The 20,630-nt window shown below is 38.0% G+C and overlaps 1 protein-coding gene across 1 annotated transcript in view; it reads left to right on the forward strand.

Annotated features, from left to right (window-relative positions):
• The window catches only part of DGKI (diacylglycerol kinase iota), a 414,447-nt gene that overhangs the window by 245,092 nt on the left and 148,725 nt on the right, over positions 1-20,630 (forward strand). Inside the window, 4 exon segments of the mRNA XM_040643960.1 lie at positions 5,665-5,720; positions 6,640-6,702; positions 14,081-14,154; positions 15,577-15,688. Coding sequence (XP_040499894.1) covers positions 5,665-5,720; positions 6,640-6,702; positions 14,081-14,154; positions 15,577-15,688 — 305 coding nt within the window.

Raw genomic sequence — 20,630 nt, forward strand, 5'->3', positions numbered from 1 at the left:
AGACGTAACAGAATTGGCCATTTAATTTTCAACTGGAGTCTTGCCCAGAACTTTAATGATTATTGCATTATAACAGTGCTTGAGCAAGTACATCAAAAATATTCCCATCTATTAATGTATAGCCATGTTAACAATGATTATGGTTATCAGGTGGCGAAGTTAGGTCTCACTTTGCCGCCGTATGAATTAGATTGTCATTTTTTTTGGACATGAAGAATATTAAGCACCTCAAACTTTTAGCCTGAGATTGGATGCTTAAATTTTACTGCCTCACTGAAATTACTTATTCAGAGGAGTTGAACCTTACACTACAAGGTCAGGGAAATACAATTCTGACTTTAGAGGAGGCGGTATTTAAATTTGATTTAAAATTTACTATTTTCACTGAATATACAGAGACATGCAGATCAGCATGTTTCCAAGGATTATGAATGTTTCATGATTCATGTGGAGAATGAACAGATTGCTTTAAAAAGACGTTTCAATGGCTTGTTAAATTTCATCATCACCGTCACTGCAAAGGACACACTACCAGTCTTATGTCTAGGTACTGAGACTCAAGCATGATTTGCCCTTGGGAAACTCTCACTGTCCAGGATTCTCTGTCTGTAACCTTCTTTTCCATTTTGAACCTCTGCGTGGCACCTACCCTTCATTCAAGATTCAGGTGTACCTTCCTCTGGAACACTTTTGATCAATTCCCTTTATGTCTGACTCTCACTTCATCTGACATAGGCATTTTGTATGGCATATACAAAATGATGTTTCACTTTACTTTTCAAATCTATCTCCTCTACTCTAAACTCACGTGGGCAAAAGACCGTATCTTCTTATATTCCCTGTGCCAAGTCCATGGCTATCTCAATAAGTGTTTGTTACAGTAATGGAAAGTGTAATCAGAAGATAGGCCCTATATATAATATAAAAGGTAACAGTAGAAAGGAATATATAGTAGGGATAAGATTAGTTGTATAGGCAGTAAATAATACAGGAATTTGGCAGGGAAAAGGTATCAGCGGAAAATTTCCAGAAAGGGTAAGAGGGAGCTGAGAGATAAAGGAGGAGCGTGGAATATGTAGAAAAGAAGTGAAATGGGTAAGGGCATTTCAGACAGCAAAATACAGAGGGACAAATGATCTTGTAGTAAAGATGGGATGTCCAGTTAGTAAATAATGAAAGACTTTTGCAACAATGTTAGAAAAGTGGATAATGTTGGTAAAACTATTTGTCCTTAATGGGAGATGATGTTGGAAGACAAGAATTTTTTGGATATACACAATCTGAATTGAAGTGGCATCGTTGCTGTAGGCATAGATTTTGGGATAATGTATGTATAGATAACTGAAGTCTAAAGATTGGGTACATATCTAATGCAGAGATTATGGAAAATGTGAGTTCTGTGCAGTTCAAATTACTTACTGATTTTTATAAACATAGAGTTGAACTTGTATTTATGAATATCTCCCCTAATATGCCAGACGAATTACGGACAGAAGTAGGGCTTAGGATCCTATTTTGATGGCACAGATGTTATTGTGTTGTAGATAAAAATAGCGTTAATATAGTAAATCAATGGAATGGAATTTACCCAGAACCTTATTATCATCATAACTGAATTATATCTAGAGCCAAATCACTTATGTGATTTAGATGATAAGATTTGGGAAGTTTGAGCTAATAAGATTTAGGTGAGATTTTTGGGTTTTGAGTTGATACCTTAATGCCAGTGAGACCTTTGGGGACCTTGGAGGGAATGAATATTTTTCACATGGGAAGGATGTGAATCACGGGGACCAGATGGAGGGAGATGGTAGGTAGAATTTTGGCCTTTATGACCTTTGCTATTTGGTATCATGCTTGTTGGTTAGGTTAATTTACCTGTCAAAAAGACTTCTTTAATGTTATTGAGGTCAATAATTAGCTGGCTTTATACAGGAAGATAATTCTGGGTTATCTGCGTGGGCCCAATGTGATACCATGAGCCCTTCAAAGCATAAGTGGAAAGTTAAGTAGGAAGTCAAAGAGATGTGGTAGAAGGGAAGTCAGACAGATTTGAAGTGTCAAAAGCACTTGATGTGCCCCTACTGGCTTTGACAGTGGAGGGGATCCCAAGCCAAGGATTCCAGGAGAGCTATAGAAGTTGAGAATGAACCCTGGCCAACAGCCAGCAAGAAACAAAAGCTTCACTTCTCCAACTGCAAGGAAATAGGTTTTGCCAACTATCTGAGTAAACTTTGAAGTGAATCCTTTTCTTTTTTTAAAGGTTTTATTTGTTTGTTTGTTTGTTTGTTTGTTTATTTATTTAGAAAGCATGTGTGAGTGGGGGGAGAGGCAGAGGAAGAGGGAGGGAGAGAATTGCAAGCAGACCCTGCTGTGTGTAGAACCCAACGTAGGGCTTGATCTCATGACCCTGAGATCATGACCTGAGAGGAAATCAAAAGTTGGAAGCTTAACCGACTGAGCCAACTAGGCACCCATAAAAGTGAATCATTTTTAGAGCCCCCAGAGAAGAGCCCTGCAGGCTGACACCTTGGTTTTGGCTTTGGAAGACCCTAAGTAGAGGAGTCAGGAGAGCCCACTCCAGATTTTGGCCTAGGGAATAAGAAAATAAATGGATGTTTTAAGCTACCAAGTTTTCAGGAATAGAAAAAGAACACAATTAATGTTAGTGTCCAATCAGTTTATAAATAGGCTATGGCCTAGACATCCACAGTGAACATTTAGATCTCACTTGGTTACACCCTGTCCTTGTGGAAGAGGAAGATGGGCAATCGAGGAACTGCAGCAATAAGCCGTGGATGCTTCCACTACTGGGGATACTCTTGCGATGCTTTGAGTATTATTGGCATTTCTTGAGAATGGCCTTTCATGGTTGACCTTATACCAATTAACAGATACAACTTCCTTAAAGGAACAAGAACACTTAAACCTTCTTACTGGTCCTTTCCCAATTCTGTATGTCCCCTTTTCTTGATATAGTTGGAGACCATGTTCCTTGGACCTTCTCAAAGAGCTGTCAATTCTTATACATACACATAGACATATTCAGCCACTCAATACTTTAAGAGCCAATAAAGAATGATGAAGTACTATTATTTGCAGACCATCCCTTGCTTTCTTAGGGACTGGCTTCTGCAGGGAGTGGGGAAGCTCTAACACCACCCAACATCTCTCTCAGTTCCCCAGTCAACTTTTGTTTCTGAGGCTCTTTGGCATAGGGTAGATATTAAAACAGAAAAAGTGTTTAATCGCCAAGGCGGACTCCATCAGAGAGTCAGCAGTATAATACCATAACACTGTTAGCTGAGATAACAGAATTTACCTCCATCTTTTCTGTTCTCAGGGCGAAGGAATATGTGTGACTCTCCTACCTCATTATCTTTCTGACATCTCTTGAAATACTAATGCCTTAATCTTGTTTAGTTTTACATATTAATTTAATTTTATCTAGTTAAATTACATCTGAAGTGACTGTTTTCACCAGCTGTGTCAGTGAAATCACCAAAAACTCGGTTTATTTACTAATTTTATTCTACTCTTTTGGGTCTTTCAAAACATTTTCTATCTCTTGAGAGAAAACTATTTCTTTAAAGGGGGGGAAAAGAAGTTAGACTTATAGGAATACCCCTTAAGAATGTGAATCTTTTACAAACCGTAAAGTAATGTTTTTAAAAAGTACATGTTAATAGTTGATGCATGATTCACTTGATAGCTGTGTATGTTAGCGCCCTGAAAAGTTCTATGCCAGAACTGGGGGTGCCATTTTCCATTTTTTTTTTTTAAAGATTTTATTTATTTATTTGACACAGAGAGAGACAGCCAGCGAGAGAGGGAACACAAGCAGGGGGAGTGGGAGAGGAAGAAGCAGGCTCATAGTGGAGGAGCCTGACGTGGGACTCGATCCCATAATGCCGGGATCACGCCATGAGCCGAAGGCAGACGCTTAACCGCTGTGCCACCCAGGCGCCCCCATTTTCCATTTTTTTATTATAACTTGCTTGATAGCCAGATCTTTCTTTCTTTCATTCTTTTTAAAATTAGGGATTATGTACCCATGATAAATTATAAAGCAACAGAAATTCTAATTTTGCCTCCGGTTCCATAAAGAGTTAATGCAACTGAAAATGGTACCCAGCCAAACAGAAAGGTTAAAAAACAAGCAAAAAAACAAGCAAACAATGTTCTTAGCAACCAAATTTATCCTAAAGGCCCATGCTATAAAAAATGGTGAATTCTGGGTCCACAAATGGGGACCAGGGAGATAGAGCACTAAGTACCACTTTCATCACTTTTTTTGTTTAGTATAGCCTGTAAATTAACCTTCAACTTTTGTTTGTTTCTAGGGTTCAGAGTACTTAATTCAATAGAATAGAGCGAGTGTTTAAGGAGAGGTGTGAGATACAGAAACTTAAATATGTAAAAACTCCCAAGAGCCAGTTTACAACATACTACCTTATTTTTTTTTAAGTTTGCAAGCTTTCGCCCAGTTTCCATGTTAGGTGCTAATATTATATTCTAATAATCATGAAAATAATCTAACGATCCTAGGTCTAGGATTGTTCCCCGAGATTGTGTAGGTGTTACTCTGCCCCATTTTGGTGAGTGAGCTCTTTCTCGTACTTTTCTTCATCTAGACAGTTGTTGAGATTTGCCATTCAAATGTAGGGCCAGTACTTGAACAGTTTCAGCTAGTCAGCCAGCTGTCTGAGGAGAAACAATTTGAAGAGAGGCCTTGCCCTAAGAAGGGGTTAATGAGCATATGGGATAAAATAGCAGAAGGCAGAACATTGACAGTGGGTTCCAATGGAATGTCTTGGAATTCTACTAGAAAGAATGTAAGGAAATAATATCTCACTTAGGATTTTATAATCCCTTGAATTCATGTGAACATTGTCTGATGCAGATTCTTGTTTAACCTTCTTTGTGCCCTTCAACCTATATAACAAACAGACCAAACACAAAATTAAACCATTTTTCACCCACAGCCTTTGCTGTCCTATGCCCTGAGTCCATTTAGCAGTTCACCTGCATATATGTATATTTATGCATCTCCAGTAAATCAAATGACTTTTCAAGGCCTGTTGTAAACAAAAGCACAGATGGTAGTTGGGAGTCTTGGTAAAATGTGAAAGCAAATTCTCTATTGATTTTTAACCAAATTTCCCATACTTAATTACATTTGGAAGCTGCATACATGGTTTACAAAAGACGTGCCCTATGGAGGTCAAAGCAAATAATCACCCCTTATCACCCTCATTTGTCCTATCACCCCTGCCCTGGATCCCTGCCAGCCCTCTATTCTGAATAGAGTCCAGAGTGTCTCAACTTTTAATGTGCATGCAAATCACCTGGAGAACTTGTTAAATCATGATTCCTAGACACCACCCCCTAAACATTATAATTCAGTAGGTCTGGGGTAGAGCCTAATAATTTGCATTTCTAACAAGCTTCCAGTTGATGCTGATGCTGCCATTTTGGGGCTACACTTTTGTAGCACTGGACAACTATACCAACTGGCCTGTAACTAAGGGAAAGATGATAATAAGGCTGTTGACTCTGTTGGATCTGTGGGGTGGGGCAGGAAGGGGAATAAGTAAGAGTGTTAATGGAAGTCACTACCTTTAATGAGGTCTCTCTAACAAAACTACCTTTTTCCTTTCACAGAAGCAAATCCAGAGAAATTCAACAGTCGTTTTCGAAATAAAATGTTCTATGCAGGGGTAAGTATATATGATATTTTATCATTATTACATATTATTTAATACTAATTAAATACTAATTACTTGTTGGTAATAAGGATACTAACTATATGAAAAATAATTACACTTCTCAGATGTTTACAAGCATTTCTATGTATGATTACAGTTTAATGTCTTGGTTTAAAATTAAGATGTATTTAAGTTGGTAGAAAGGGAGCTGGTGTTCATCATCTCTGAACTTTAAAGCCTTAAGGCTTCCTGTTGTACTGAGGATGATATTCAAGGAGTGATAGGAAAAACATCAAAGCCAATCTAGAGAATGGGGGAGTTAGGCAGACTGAAAGATGTATGGAAAGTCTTGGGTAAGAATGTGGTTTGCACAGGAGTACATATGCATCAGTGTTTGGATGAGAAATTGACAGAGGGTCGGCAAGTTTCTCACAGAAGCATATACGTGAGTAAAGGAGGTCTTTTTTCCTTTTCCTCGGGGACCGCTGTAGGGATGAATGGTCAGAAAGAGGGCGCAGTGGAAAGGCCTCCAAAATACTGATTCAAAAAACGTGTAGTTTAAATTTATACCACCGGATAGAGAGAAATGAAATAAAAGGGGAGCAGGTGAAGCAAGACATTCTTAGTGGCAAGTTAAAGATGGTATCAGCACCCTATGGTCAAGTAGGTCAGGAAATGTCATCAAAACAAATCTTCAAATTGACCCTTGGAATTACCTACTTTTTGACTTTTCTACTGTGTTCTTAAATTTTATTATAGGTTATAGTTTGAAAACAAAGAGAGTTTTCAGGTTGACAGCCACTGCATTTTGCTTTGCGTTTAGTAAGAAATGAATTTCTTTATATTTTGAATAATTTAGAAGCAAAGATTTGGCATAACCATGTGATTAAGTTTGGTTTTTTTTTTCCCCCTTTATTTCCTTGTGGTATAGGCAGCTTTTTCTGATTTCCTACAGAGAAGTTCTAGAGATCTATCCAAACATGTTAAAGTTGTTGTAAGTATTGAACGTATTGACTCAGTTCATTTGAATATAAATATGCGTGCTGCAGAAAAACATACGCCAAATACCATTTTATATACTTACATTAATCAGTGGGCTACATTAATTCCAGAGATCATTTACTGTAGTTCATTCTGCCAACATTTCTGAGAATATCTCTCTCTGTTGGCAACTATCTTAATTGCTGGGGATGGACAGACAGTTTCACTTTTGAAGAAACTCACAGTTCAATCACAGAGAAAGGCATGTACGTCATTACGTAACACTATAATTAATATGGCTGACTATGTATGGAATATGGTGGTGGCACAAAGAGGGAAATGGAAACTGACTGTGGTGAGTCCAGGGAAATTCTCATCAAAGAAGTGATGTTGGGCTGGGTCTTGATGTAGAAATAGGTGCTCACCCAACAAATATCTTTATTTCAGGGCTACTTGAGGACTCTCCATTTTGGAAAAATGTGTTCATTTTATTTTTTTGTGATGATTTGCTCTGTAGGCTGGCCGGGGTTCTTCACCACTGAATGGTTGGTTTGTTTGTTTTTGTTGCTACTTCATCCTGCATTTCTATCCCAGGTTTTCAGACATACACTCTTTGGAGGCATGAGAGAGGGAAAGTCACCTTTTCTCTAGAGGCTGTATTTTAAAATAGCTTGTCATTAGGGGCACCTGGGTGGCTTACTTGGTTAAGCGCCTGACTCTTGGTTTCTGCTCAGGTCATGATCTCAGGATCATGGGATTGAGCTCCAGTTGGGCTCTGTGCCCAGGACAGGGTCTTCTTGGGATTCTCTCCCTTTCTCTTTCGCTCTTCCTCATGCATGCATTCCCTCTCTCTCTCTCAAATAAATAAAATATTTAAAAATAAAAATAAGATGACATATCATTATTTATTAAGAAAGACATAAAATGCTTCCTTATAGTAACCAAATTAAAATAAGGAGCAAACATGACTGTTTTACATAACTGATAAGGAGAAAGAAAAAGAGAAAAATATTTGGGGAAGAAGGAATGGGATATTGAAATGCTTAAATTTATCATAGCATAGGTAAAGAATAGAATATGTGATGAGAGGGGACAGAACAACAGAAATACATTAAAATACAGAAATAAAGAAGGAGCTCCAGTGGTGCAATCGGTTAGCACTCAATACTTATAAGGAAATACAGAAAAAAAATATATAGGTGTATAGAGAAGCAGGAGAAGGATACAAATTAAAATTTGTCATCACCATGCAGCAAAAGCAGTTCTAAGAGGGCAGTTTATAGCAATGCAAGCCAGGTCTATCTCAAAAAAACAAGAAAATCTCAAGCAACCTAACCTTATACCTAAAGGAGCTAGAAAAAGAACAGCAAAGCCCAAAACCAGTAGAAGAAAGGAAATAGTAAAGATTAGAGCAGAAATAAATGAAATAGAGACTTAAAAAGCAATAGAAAAGATCAATAAAGCCAGGAGCTCGTTCTTGGAAAAGAGAAACAAAATTGGTAAACCCTTAGCCAGATTCATCAAGACAAAGAGAACGCGGGCTCAAGTAAATAAAGTCAGAAGTGAAGGAGGAGGGATAATAACACCACCACAGATATACAAAGGATTTTAAGAGAATATTGTGAAAAATTATATGCCAACAAATGGGACAACCTGGAAGAAATGGATACACTCCTAGAAACATATAAACTTCTAAAACTGAATTGGGAAGAGAGAGAGAAAATTTGAACAGACCAATTATTGGCAATGAAATTGAATCAGTAACCAAACTCCTGACAAACAAAAGTCCAGGACCAGATGGCTTCAGGGTGTGGATTCTAACAAACATTTGAAGAAGAATTAATACCTATTCTCAAACTATTCCAAAAAATAGTTGAGGAAGGAAAGCTTCCGAATTCATTCTATGAGGCCAGCATTACTCTCATACCAAAACCAGACAAAGACACCACAAAAAAAGAAAACTACAGGCTGCTATCTCTGTTGAGCATAGATTCAAAAATCTTCAACAAAATATTAGCAACTGAATTCAACAATACATTAAAAAAAATTATTCACCGTAGTAATGTGGGATTTATTCCAGGGATGCTAGAGTGGTTCAGTATTCACAGATCAATCAACATGATAGACCACATTAACAAGAGAAAGGAAAAAAATCACATAATCATCTCATAGATGCAGGAAAAGCATTTGACAAAGTACAACATCCATTTATGATAAAAACTCTCAACAAGTACGCTTAGAGGGAACATACCTCAACATAATGAAGGCTATATACAAAAAACCCAAAGCTAACATACTCAATGGTGAAAAACAGAACTTTTCCTCTAAGATCAGTAACGAGACAAGGATATCTATTCTCTTCACTTTTATTCAACATAGGACAGGAAGTCCTAGCTGCAACAATCAGACAAGAAAAAGAAATATGGCATTTATATTGGTGAAGAAGTAGTAAAACTGTCACTATTTGCAGACAACATCATTATATATACATAGAAAACCCTAAAGAGTCCACAAAGAAAAAAAAAGAACTACTAGAACTGATTAATGAATTTAGTCAAGTCACAGGATACAAAATTAATATACAGAAATCTGTTGCATTTCTATACATTAATAATGAAGTAGCAGGAAGAAATTAGGAAAACAATCCCATTTACAATTGCATCTAAGGAAATGAAAGACCTGTACTCTGAAAACTATAAAACACTGATGAAAGAAATTGAAGATGGCACAAAAGGAAAGATATTCCATGCTCATGGACTGGAAGAACCAATACTGTTAAAACGTCCATACAACTCAAAGCAATCTTTGGATTTAATGCAGTCCCTACAAAAATGCCAACAGCATAGAACAAATAATACTAAAATTTGTGTGGAAGCACAAAAATCTCCAAATAGCCTTTCTTGAGAAAGAAAAATACGGGCACCTGGGTGGCTCATTCAGTTAAGCATTTGCCTTTGGCTCAGGTCATGATCCCGGTGGTCCTGGAATTAAGCCTGGCATCTGACTCCCTGCTCAGTGGGGAGTCTGCTTCTCTCTCTCCCTTTGTCCCTCCTCCCCAGCTCATGCTGTCTCTCACTACCTCTTTCTCTCTCAAATAAATAAAATCTTTTTTTTTTAAGAAAAAAAGCTGGAGTTATCACAATTCCTTATTTTAAGATATACTACCAAGCTGTAGTAATCAAAACAATATCATACTGGCACAAAAATAGACACACAGATCCAGGGAACAGAATAGAGCACCCAGAAATAAACCCATGCTTGTATGTCAATTAATCTATGATAAAGGAGGCAAGAATATACTATGGGGAGAAGACTGTCTCTTCAATAAATAGTGCTGGGGAAAATGGGCATCTACATGAAAACAAGTGAAACAAGACCACTTTCTTATACCATACACAAAAATAAATTCAACATGGATTAAAGACCTAAATATGAGACATGAAACTATAAAACTCCTAGATGAAAACATAGGCAGTAATCTCTTTGAGATTGGCCATAGAAATATTTTTCTAGATATGTCTCCTAAGGCAAAGGAAACAAAAGCAAAAATAAACTACTGGGACTACACCAAAATAAAAAGCTTCTACACAGTAGAAGAAACCATCAACAAAACAGAAAGGCAACCTACTGAATGGGAGAAGATACTTGCAAATGGTATATCTGATAAGGGGTTAATATCCAAAATATACAAGGAATTTACACAACAACACACACACACAAAAATCCAATTGAAAAATGAATTTTTCAAAAATCCAATTGAAAAATGAATTCAGAGGACCTGAATAGACACTCTTCCAAAAAGACGTACAGATGGCCACATGAAAAGATACTTAACATCACTAATCATCAGAGAAATGCAAATCAAAGCTACAGCTAGGTATTACCTCACACTTGTCAAAATGACTAGAATCAAAAAGACAAGAAATAACAAGTATTGGTGAGGATTTGGAGAAAAAAGGAATCTTTCTGCACTATTAGTGGAAATCCAAAGTGGTACAGCCACTGTGGAAAATAGTATGGGGATTCCTCAAAAATTTAAAAATAAAAATACTATACGATCCAGTAATTCCACTACTGGGTATTTACCCAAGGAAAATGAAAACTCAAAAAGATATATGTACCCCTATGTTTATTGCAGCATTATTTACAAGAGCCTAGATATGGAAGCAACCCATGTGTGCATCAATAAATGAATGGATAAAGAGGATGGGATGTGTGTGTGTGTAGATAGATACAAATAGTTTTGGAGACAAATGATGACTTCACTGGATAAGCACTGAGTAATGCACAGGGATGTTGAATCATCATGTTGTACATCTGAAACTAATAACACTGTATGTGAATTATACTTTAATAAGAAAAATTTGTAATCACCAACTAGTAAAGCACGTGTGAGACATCAGTCTCTTGACTCAGTTGAAAGAAGAGACAGAGGCCATTACCACTGGTATCAATAACCCTTGGCCTTACTTTCAGGAGGTCAGTTCTCATGCAATAGCAGTTAAAACAAGCATCTTTCAGTAGTAGAGATTCTTGAAAGTAGAAGTACTGCTTTTTAAAGCTGGAGGCAAGAAAGACAGTGGTCCACTGAACTACGAAGATCTTTTATTGATAAAATTATGGTTATTAAATTTAAGTAACAGCAGCCTCCCTGTTCCTTCAGCTGCTGGCAACCCAACCAAAAATAAACTTGCCCTACTTTTCCAGTATTTTTCATATTGAGAGAAATGGCCACGGGTCAACGCCATATTGAGTGGCGTTTACTGTTCACTTCAGCTGCAGTGAAATTAAACTCTGTATACTCCCTAACCACTAGACAGTTTGTCTCCCATGTCTAGCAGTCCCCCTAATGAAGAATATCTCACTCATGGGTGCCTATATAGCGGGATTAAAAGAAGCTTGCAAAGAGGCCAAAATGGCAGCCGGATAACTAGGAAAGATTTGGTATCAACCAATACAGGCAAGACTCCAGGTGAATTAGTTTGTGTCATCCTATCTTTTTTGTGAGGAGAAAAAAAAGAAAACATTAGTAACAAAATCTAAACAATCGGGATTCATTCCTACCTTTATGAGGTATATGGCTTTGGGGGTATCATGTAACCTACCAGAAGAGTTTACTTTCCTCGTTTTAAAGCAGGCATAATAACACACGTCTTTGAAACAACTACTGACCATTGCGATGTGTCATACAGGGACACAGGATATTTCTATAAGGACATCACTGTATGTTTTTTGAGTGAGAGATGGAAAGGATAGATTAGCTAGAGAGATTCAATGTATAGGTAACAACAGACCATCTCATTTTTGCCACAGGGTGAAGTCAGTGTTTCTGAGGTAGTAGTTAGTCTCTCACATAAATGTAGTTTGTATGACTACTGCATCAAAAAAGCATAGGATAATAACAAAATCCTATGTATAGCATTATTTGTTCTCCTTCCCATGTTTTCTTCTTCTTATGATTTATCAATATGTGAGCTTGTGTATAGGAACATTTTATGTGCAGATATTTTCCTTTATGTGTTTGAAATAGGAGGAAGGTTGAAAGCTGCTGTTCTTTTTTCCCCCAGATTTTATTTATTTATGTGAGAGAGAGAGAGAGAGCATGAGCTGAGGGGAGGAGGGAGAAGCAGGCTCCCAGCTGAGCAGGGAGCCTAACTCAGGGCTCCATCCCAGGACCCTGAGATCATGACCTGAGCCAGAGGCAGAAGCTTAACCAACTGAGCTGCCCAGGTGCTGTTCTAAAGACATACACAACTTAAAGGCAGTAATATGTAAGAAAACTTTGTGAAGCATGATACATGGTAAATTGTACTTTTCTATAATTTGATACATTCCCAGAATCACTGACATGTTTCCTAGGAAGAAAAAGTATGAAGGGCACGTATTGCATGGCGCACTAGGTGTTTTACGCAAGTAATGAATCATGGAACTTTACATCGAAAACTAGGGATGTACTGTATGGTGACTAACATAATATAATAAAAAATTATTATAAAAAAAAGAAAATTTAAAAAGATTTCTGTTCTAAATACAATAATTTTATAGTTTTTTTCTGTAAGGTAAACAATTCTGCTTTGTATGCTATTAATGTATCACATCCTATTTTTAAAGTTTTAGTTACTTTCAGCACTCAGTTTTGATAATTTAAGATATTTTCCTTGGTATAGTCATCTAACAACTCATTCCAAGCGCTTTAATCAGGAGACTGCAATGTTTTCTTTGTGTCTGAGGATATTGTAAAAACACCTTCAATCAATATCTAGAATTTGATTCCCTTCTAAGTAATATTTTAAAATATTTTGTTTATTTAGGACTAAAATATTTCCTGGAAACAATTTTTGGAGCATGCTCATGAAACTTAGGCTGCATTAGGATGAGCTGGGAAAACAATGAGATGATCATGCTAATAGAAGCACTGTTGTTAGACTGGACACTCTTTTTAAAGAAGTCTTCAAAAATTCACAGGGGACTTGGGAATGCATTACTCCGCTCTCCAAAAGAGAAGATAATGGGGAATTCTGTGGTGAGGGTTTGGGGAGAGCAAATACAAAAGTACACCTTTGACACTGAGAAGTCTATAGTCGTGACTAGAGTTTTCTTCTTTTGACTTTTGTCACCAGTGGGAAATGAGGAAGGGAAATGAAAGCCTTTTCTTTGATTAGTCAGAGGATGCTCAAGGGAAGGGCTAACTGGTGAGGGAAGCTCAGAGCAGAGGTATTGAGGCCAAGCCAGCCTGAAGCCCTTGAGACGCCCAGGGTCACGTCCAGGTCCAGGAAAGCAGTTTATCTCAGAAGACCAGTCTAAGTCTGTAAGACATTAAATGTGTAAGAGCAAATCCCTAATGGAGATACCACTGATTTATAATAGTTTTTTAAAAGCTTGCAGTATATATTCCTTTTAAACAGTTTTCAAAATGTTATGTTTGGTGTTTTCAAAATAAAAATTGATTGCAGAAAGCAAATAACTATCCTGGATAACTGGGGGAGATCACTACTGCCTGAACTTGAGGTTGCCTTTTTATTCCTTTAAATGTTCATAAATCTTTTAAGGTTGACGCTACAAAAGTCAAAATATCTACTATTCCAAGGTTAGGAATGATGGTAATTCCTTTGCTTATGAAGCCAGAGAAAAATTATTTTGGGCAAATAGCATCTTTGTTTTTATACCAAAACTAAACCATGCTCTGAACCCTAGGTCTGCCAAAGTTATAATCAGAATACTTATTCAGTCATAGTAACAGGCATTCACTCAAGCAGAGTTGAGGGCAAGGGGAAGACCATGATATATAATGTATATTATATACACATATACGTGTGTGTATACATAATGTATAATATATATATTAGACTTGTGACTCCTTCAAAACCCTTTTTCTGCTTTGATTGTTGCAGTGTGATGGAACAGATCTTACTCCAAAGATTCAGGAACTGAAGTTCCAGTGTATAGTATTTTTAAATATACCCAGGTAAGCTCTGTTCATCCTTTTTCTCTGGTTTGATGCAAACTCTGTTTGACTTCAGGCTTTCGGTTTTCATCACAGAAAATGTCCAGGGTACAAACGGTGAAAGTAAGTTATCTTACTGGCTCATTCGGGGTTTCCAGGTCTGATCATTTTGTTCTCCTCCTCGGTTGGTTTAGTGTTCTCTGCGGTGGGTGGCTTTTTTTATGAGACGTGGCATGCATGGTGTACACTTACCCATTGTTAAGAAACCCAGGCACCCCTATTTACTGGAACATTTTAATATAATTCCCTCTCCCTCCCAAGAATAATAGACTTGAATAAATCCCTGTTCTCAGTTTCCCAAAAGCTGTTAGGAAACCATCCAACCTGATTTTAGCATGGAACTCACTCAAAATTGTTGCTAGATGATTGCTTTGAAAAATAGGATCAATTAGAGTAGCTTTTTCTAGCCAGGATGTCAACTCTCTTTGGTGCTATTATATACCTCAGGAGAAAGGGATATTTAAGATTAACTAGACTCAAAATAAGCACATTATCTCAGTGGTACAAAATTAGAGTCTACGCTCCCAAGCCAAGATTCTGGAGGGGATGCATCTATGACCCTTTGTTATTTGCAGACCACACAACTCAAGACACAAAATCTGCAAATAAATTCTATTTAGACTGAATTTAATTGAAATGAGAATTGTATGTAAATCTATGGCTAGGAAAACACAGTCTCCTGATTACTTTTGGCAGTGCTCAGTATAGTCACCTACAATCCTATCTAGAAGGATATTCACCTTCATTAATTCCATAAAAGACCTAGATTCTCAGGAAGCATTATTTTCTCAGGAAACATTCGCTTCTTAATATTTTTTCCTCTGTTTTTCTTCTTGGTCCCTCTCTCACCATTCCTCTTCCAATTTCCTTTATTTCCCCTTCCTTTCCTTCATCTCTTATGTTTTCCTCATACCTTTCTCACTCTTCCTCAGCTACCTTTCTCTGCTTACCTTCCCAGTGGTTATTTATTATCTTAGTTATGCATGTAATGACCACTGTGTACCCAGAGCTGTTTCCTGGCCCTTTTCTGTTGGCATCTAATGTCTTCCTCCAAGACCAAGTTCTGGAACTGCCCATGTGTAACTCACAGCATATCATAGAAAACAGACATGATGGATCACCAAGTGAGAAATCTTAATAAATAATGAGTTAGGAGATAGTTGGGCACCATGAGACGCTTTTGTTATAAAATCGTGACCCATTTTCACAGATGGATATTTGGAAACGATAAGTCTATTTTCTTTTCTATTGGAAGGTATGCACCGAGAACAGAAAACTGTTCGTAGGTGAGATACACATTGGATCTCACTGTAAGGTCATACCTCATAACAATCGTGAGAATGATGGAATAAATTTAATTCTGTTTTTCATCTTATCTTGCAGATATTGTGCAGGCACAATGCCCTGGGGGAACCCAGGAGATCACCATGATTTTGAACCTCAGCGCCATGATGATGGTTATATTGAAGTCATTGGATTCACTATGGCCTCTTTGGTGAGTGATGCAATATTTTATTGAAATGAATTTTAGTTCCAGACTTTATTCACCTCATAGATTTTTGGGTTTTGGCCTTTAATTTTCTCTCCTACTTTACCAATTTATAAACTTTATGCAGTATAGAATTGCTTGGGGAAAACAGCAGAAGATAATTCTTTACATCACCAAGGAAATTGATGCACAATTGTTTGAATTTCAAAAATAAATATTATTTGTTAATTTTCCTGATTAATTTTCCAGCAGAACGAAATGCAACATTTTAATGGAAATTAAGGAGCATTATGCCCCAGACATATCTCAGCCTTAATGCAGAAACCTTGCCGTTTGATACCTTTTTGTTGCACTGAGGACCTACCTTTGTTTAGGTAGAAAGAAAGATGGTCCTTCTCATTCTTCTTTATCTTGCCTGCTTAAGAATGAGGTGGATATCTCCATTATCACAAAATTCCTGAATAAAGAAAGACATCATTACTGCGACAATGATGAATATTCATTTGCTACAGTGTTGAGATCACCTTTGCATTTTAATTGTGTTTGCTTGCGTTAAATTGTGAATTATAGTGTAAGGGGAATTTCAAGCAGGTTTTAGCTATGTATTCAACTTATTATTGAATGATGTGGAAACCAATTAAAACTTATACTTATCTGGTGTAAATCAGGCCACACTATCAGTTTATAAAACAAATTAAAAAATTGAAATCTTCTCCTTGCCACCCACGGTTAGCACTTAGTTTGTGCTATACCTTATGCTTGAAGGTGAGAAGGTTGTATTTCTTTCTCTAACCAAGACAAAACGGCTCTCTTCGTCACTCATCTTGTGGGTTCCTGCTGACTTTTCCTCAATCACCTCAGGTTACTGACATCAGACAGAATAGCCTCTTATGATTGTGGCAAGAATGTTGATCACCCGAGATGCTGTTGCTGCTCACGAAATCTGCCCTCTCTGGGATGAAATGATTGTTAAGTGTCAAAGATTAGTCTGGGGTTGGTCTAATTTTCGGGGTCGTAGCTCACGTACAGCTCTTTCTCTCCAAAGGTCTGTATGCTAATCACAGGCAGAGACTCAGCTGAGAGCAAATGTAGGAACAAATTCAAGAAGGATGTGTGCAAGGAAGAATTCTTGAAAGCAACAAAAAAGGCTCAAATCTGACCACATGTGTTTTATTCATTCATTTATTCATGGATTCAGTGAACATTTATTGAATGTTTACCAATGTGCCAGAGCTTCCTACTCCTGATTGTGTAACAGAAGGCTGTCAGGGAATGTGGAAGAGAAGATGATCCTTCTCCTAGACTTGAGGATGGCTGGGGGCGGGGGGGGGCAAAGAGAATATTAGATACTTCCCCATCGATCGTAGGCTCAAAATCAAAATGTAGGCCTGCAAGATTGAGTTTCTCTCTGAGTCTCTAGCCTTTCCACTGCCCTCTTTGCTTTCTAGCTCAAGTAGCCTCTCAAGTCAAGCTTAGCTTTGAACGTCTCTTGCTGCTTTTGCATCACAGGACCATTGCACATGCTTTTTCTCTATAAAATATTCTTTAACTCTCCATCTTCTATAACTTCTCAGCCCATATCTATGTCAGGTTCTTTTTATAGTCTTGCTTGGGTTATTTTTGTTTACAATTGCATGGTGTCTGGACAGGAAAGAGATAGCAGACTGACACTGGGTAACTAGAGGAGAGTTTGTGGAGGGATTCTACAAATAGTGAGCTAGGTTTGTGAGAGGGAACGATGGATGGTGGCGTATTCCTAAGCTGAAGGTGCAAAGGTAAGGAAGCAGTCACCTGCACCAGAAGAAGGACTGTTTGGGAAGGACCACACGATAGGAGTAGTGTTTGGTAGGTGGAAACAGTGAGCCAGTGCCAACCTGGCAAGGAGGGAGCCAGAGCCCTAGATATGGTGGCCTTACTCTTCGTGGCCCTGTAGATCTTCTGCTGGTACCTCCCTCTGGAGAAGTTTAACCAGAAGCCAGGCGACAGGGCAGCTACTGATACAGTTTAAGTGGGTCAGGCTCACAGGGCAAGAAGGAGGGCAGGAAGGGCAGAATGCCAGCCAGGAGTGGGAGGTGGTGGGTATCCATCACCCCAGTGTGTGTCTTCCACACAGCAGAGAGACTGATGCCTGTAGTTGGCATGAGCAAATATGGCAGAGTGAATGAATTTTGCCAGGAGAAGAAGAGTAGGATTTGGCATTCTGTAGAAAGAGAAATTTACATACACTCAGAAGTATGAGGGATCCTAGTCCTCTGTGGGAACTAGAATTCATTTTATGGAGGTTAAAAGTGAGGGTGGTAGGCAAGGACCAGATCATGGAGTGATTCCAGGATTCATCTAGAGGTTTTGACTTTATTCCAAGGTCGCTGGGGGATTAGTAAAGTGTGCTTTCAAGTAAGTATTTATTATGAGGAAAGTCCAGTATAAAAATAGACAAAATAAAATATTGAACCTTCACATGCCATCACCTAGCTTCCATAATGTTCAACTCATGGGGAATCTTCTATCTGTCCCCAGCTATGACAGCCTCCCTTATATTAATGTGAAGCACATCTCAGGCATTGTATCAGTTACTTATAAATATTTCTGAATGTGTTTTTAAAAGATAAGACTTCTTTTATGAACACAACTATATACTTTATATCTGAAAAAATTAAGACAGTAGAATCTGAATATTACTATTTACTGAATGTTCAAATTTCCAGTTGTCTTGCAAATGTCCCTTGTTTTCTTATGCCTTGCAAGTTTGCACCAGGATCCAAGTAAAATTTATTCATTGTAATTGATAGGTATGACTCTTATGTATCTATAAGTTCCTTCCCATCTCTTTACTTTCTTCTTTTATTTATTGAAGAAACCAGGCTATTCATCCTGTAAAGTTTCCCTGAGTTTGAATTGGGCTGATAATATTCCTGAGGTGTCAGTTACCGTGCTCTTCTCTCTTGTGTTTCCTTTATTTATTTATTTTTAAAGATTTTATTTATTTATTTGACAGAGATAGAGACAGCCAGTGAGAGAGGGAACACAAGCAGGGGGAGTGGGAGAGGAAGAAGCAGGCTCATAGCAGAGGAGCCTGATGTGGGGCTCGATCCCGTAACGCCGGGATCACGCCCTGAGCTGAAGGCAGACGCTTAAGGACTGAGCCACCCAGGCGCCCCACTCTTGTGTTTCCTTTAAGTTGATAGTCGGATGTAGATGCATCACTTCCATCCCCCACCCCCCAAATCTACTTTGTGGGAAGTGCTTTCTTCTTCCAAAAGAGAATAGGTAATATCTAGTTGTTTCCCTTTTTTGACTGATAGTCCTTGATGAGCATTGTCTGGATCCAGCAATCATTAGGGGCTGGCAGAGTAGTGATCTTCTAATTCTGTCCTTCTTCATTGATTAACTGGACTATTTCTATATTTTAGTTTCACCTATTATTTGGCTACTTGGTTACATAACTGGTGTAGGAAAAGCAGGATAACAGATTCTTTTTATTTATGTTTTCAGAATAAGCAATTCACTATCATCTTCTGATGGTGACTGTTGTTTTAAATGGATTTGAGTTTTTTGGACACTTGCCATTCCAAGTTTGGGTCTATGTACCCTCCCCTCAAATCTGGGTAGGCTTACAAATACTTGGTAAGTCAGGTACAGTGGAAGTCATCCTAGGTAACTTGGGGTGCTGAATCATGAAAGGCCATGCAGCGTATGGGAAATACAGGTCATACTGATGGTCTCTAATTAATAGGAATTTTATAAATTCCAGGTGATATTTGTAATTTAAAATGTCTCCCTGCTTTCATTCATTTAATGTCAGTCATAAGTGTTTATTGAACATTTATTGAATCCACAAATACTTATTGAATTCATAAATGACACTCTGTACATAAAACAGTTATGAAATGGACCCAAAGACAAGCCCTGTCCTCAGGGTGCCCACAGTTCAGTGTTATGGGGGGACACGAAAAACACATGCAATTGTGGTCTGATGTCATAAATTCTAGGAGAAAGGCATGTGTGGAGATAGGAAGAAGAATTGACACCAAACAGTGTTTATAAAATGGGGAAATCAGCAAAAATTGCACAGAGGAGGCAGGAGTGCCTACAGATGAGATTGCGAGCCTCCATTCCGTGGGAGAATTCGCTTGAGAGAGCATGGCATCCTAGAGCTCTCGTGGTGGCTCAGTGATGACACATACGGTGAAGAAAGACACTGGTGTGGAGAAAAGAATAGGACACGAACACAAGCAGGAAGGTTGGGAGAGATGGAATGAGACAGAATCAGATTTGTGGTTTAGAAAACTTGCCTGGCTGTCTGGGTGGAAGGTGACCGGAATCCTGCTGGAGGCAGAGAGATAAAGCAAGATGTTGGTACTGAAGTACAGGTGCAGAAACGAGGAGGCCTGGAATCCCAGGAAGAAAGTGGTAATGAAGGTGGGGGAATAGGCAACTTCAAGAGTTATTCAGACACAGTGACTTATTGTGAAGGGTGAAAAAGGAGTATACATGAATCCTGGCTGGCTAGCCCAGGCCATTAGGTAAATGATGAATACATTAGAGGTGTGGAGAATATAAAAGAAAGATAATATTGCCAAGAAATGCATTGTGTGGTTTTTTTTTTTTTTTACCATATTTTAAATTTTTAATTCCAGTCTAGTTAACATATAGTGTTGCGTTAGTTTCAGGTGAACAATATAGTCATTTAACAGTTCTATGTATTATGCAGTGTTCAATTTTGTTTTATGTAAGTTAAATTTGAAACCCCTGTAAGACATCTAAGGACATAGAGGCAATTTGAAATACATATTTAGAGCTCACATCATTCTATTGGGAGAGAAGGTTTTGGGGGGTCTACCAGATCTCTCTCTCTCCCATCCCATCATTGGTAAGAAAAGGAGAAGAATAGTTGATGGAAGCTGGCAAAGAGAAAATCGAATACTAAAATTATGCCAGTTATTTTTTT

Source organism: Ursus maritimus, unplaced genomic scaffold, assembly GCF_017311325.1.
Source record: "Ursus maritimus isolate PB19 unplaced genomic scaffold, ASM1731132v1 scaffold_3, whole genome shotgun sequence".
NCBI lineage: Eukaryota > Metazoa > Chordata > Mammalia > Carnivora > Ursidae > Ursus > Ursus maritimus.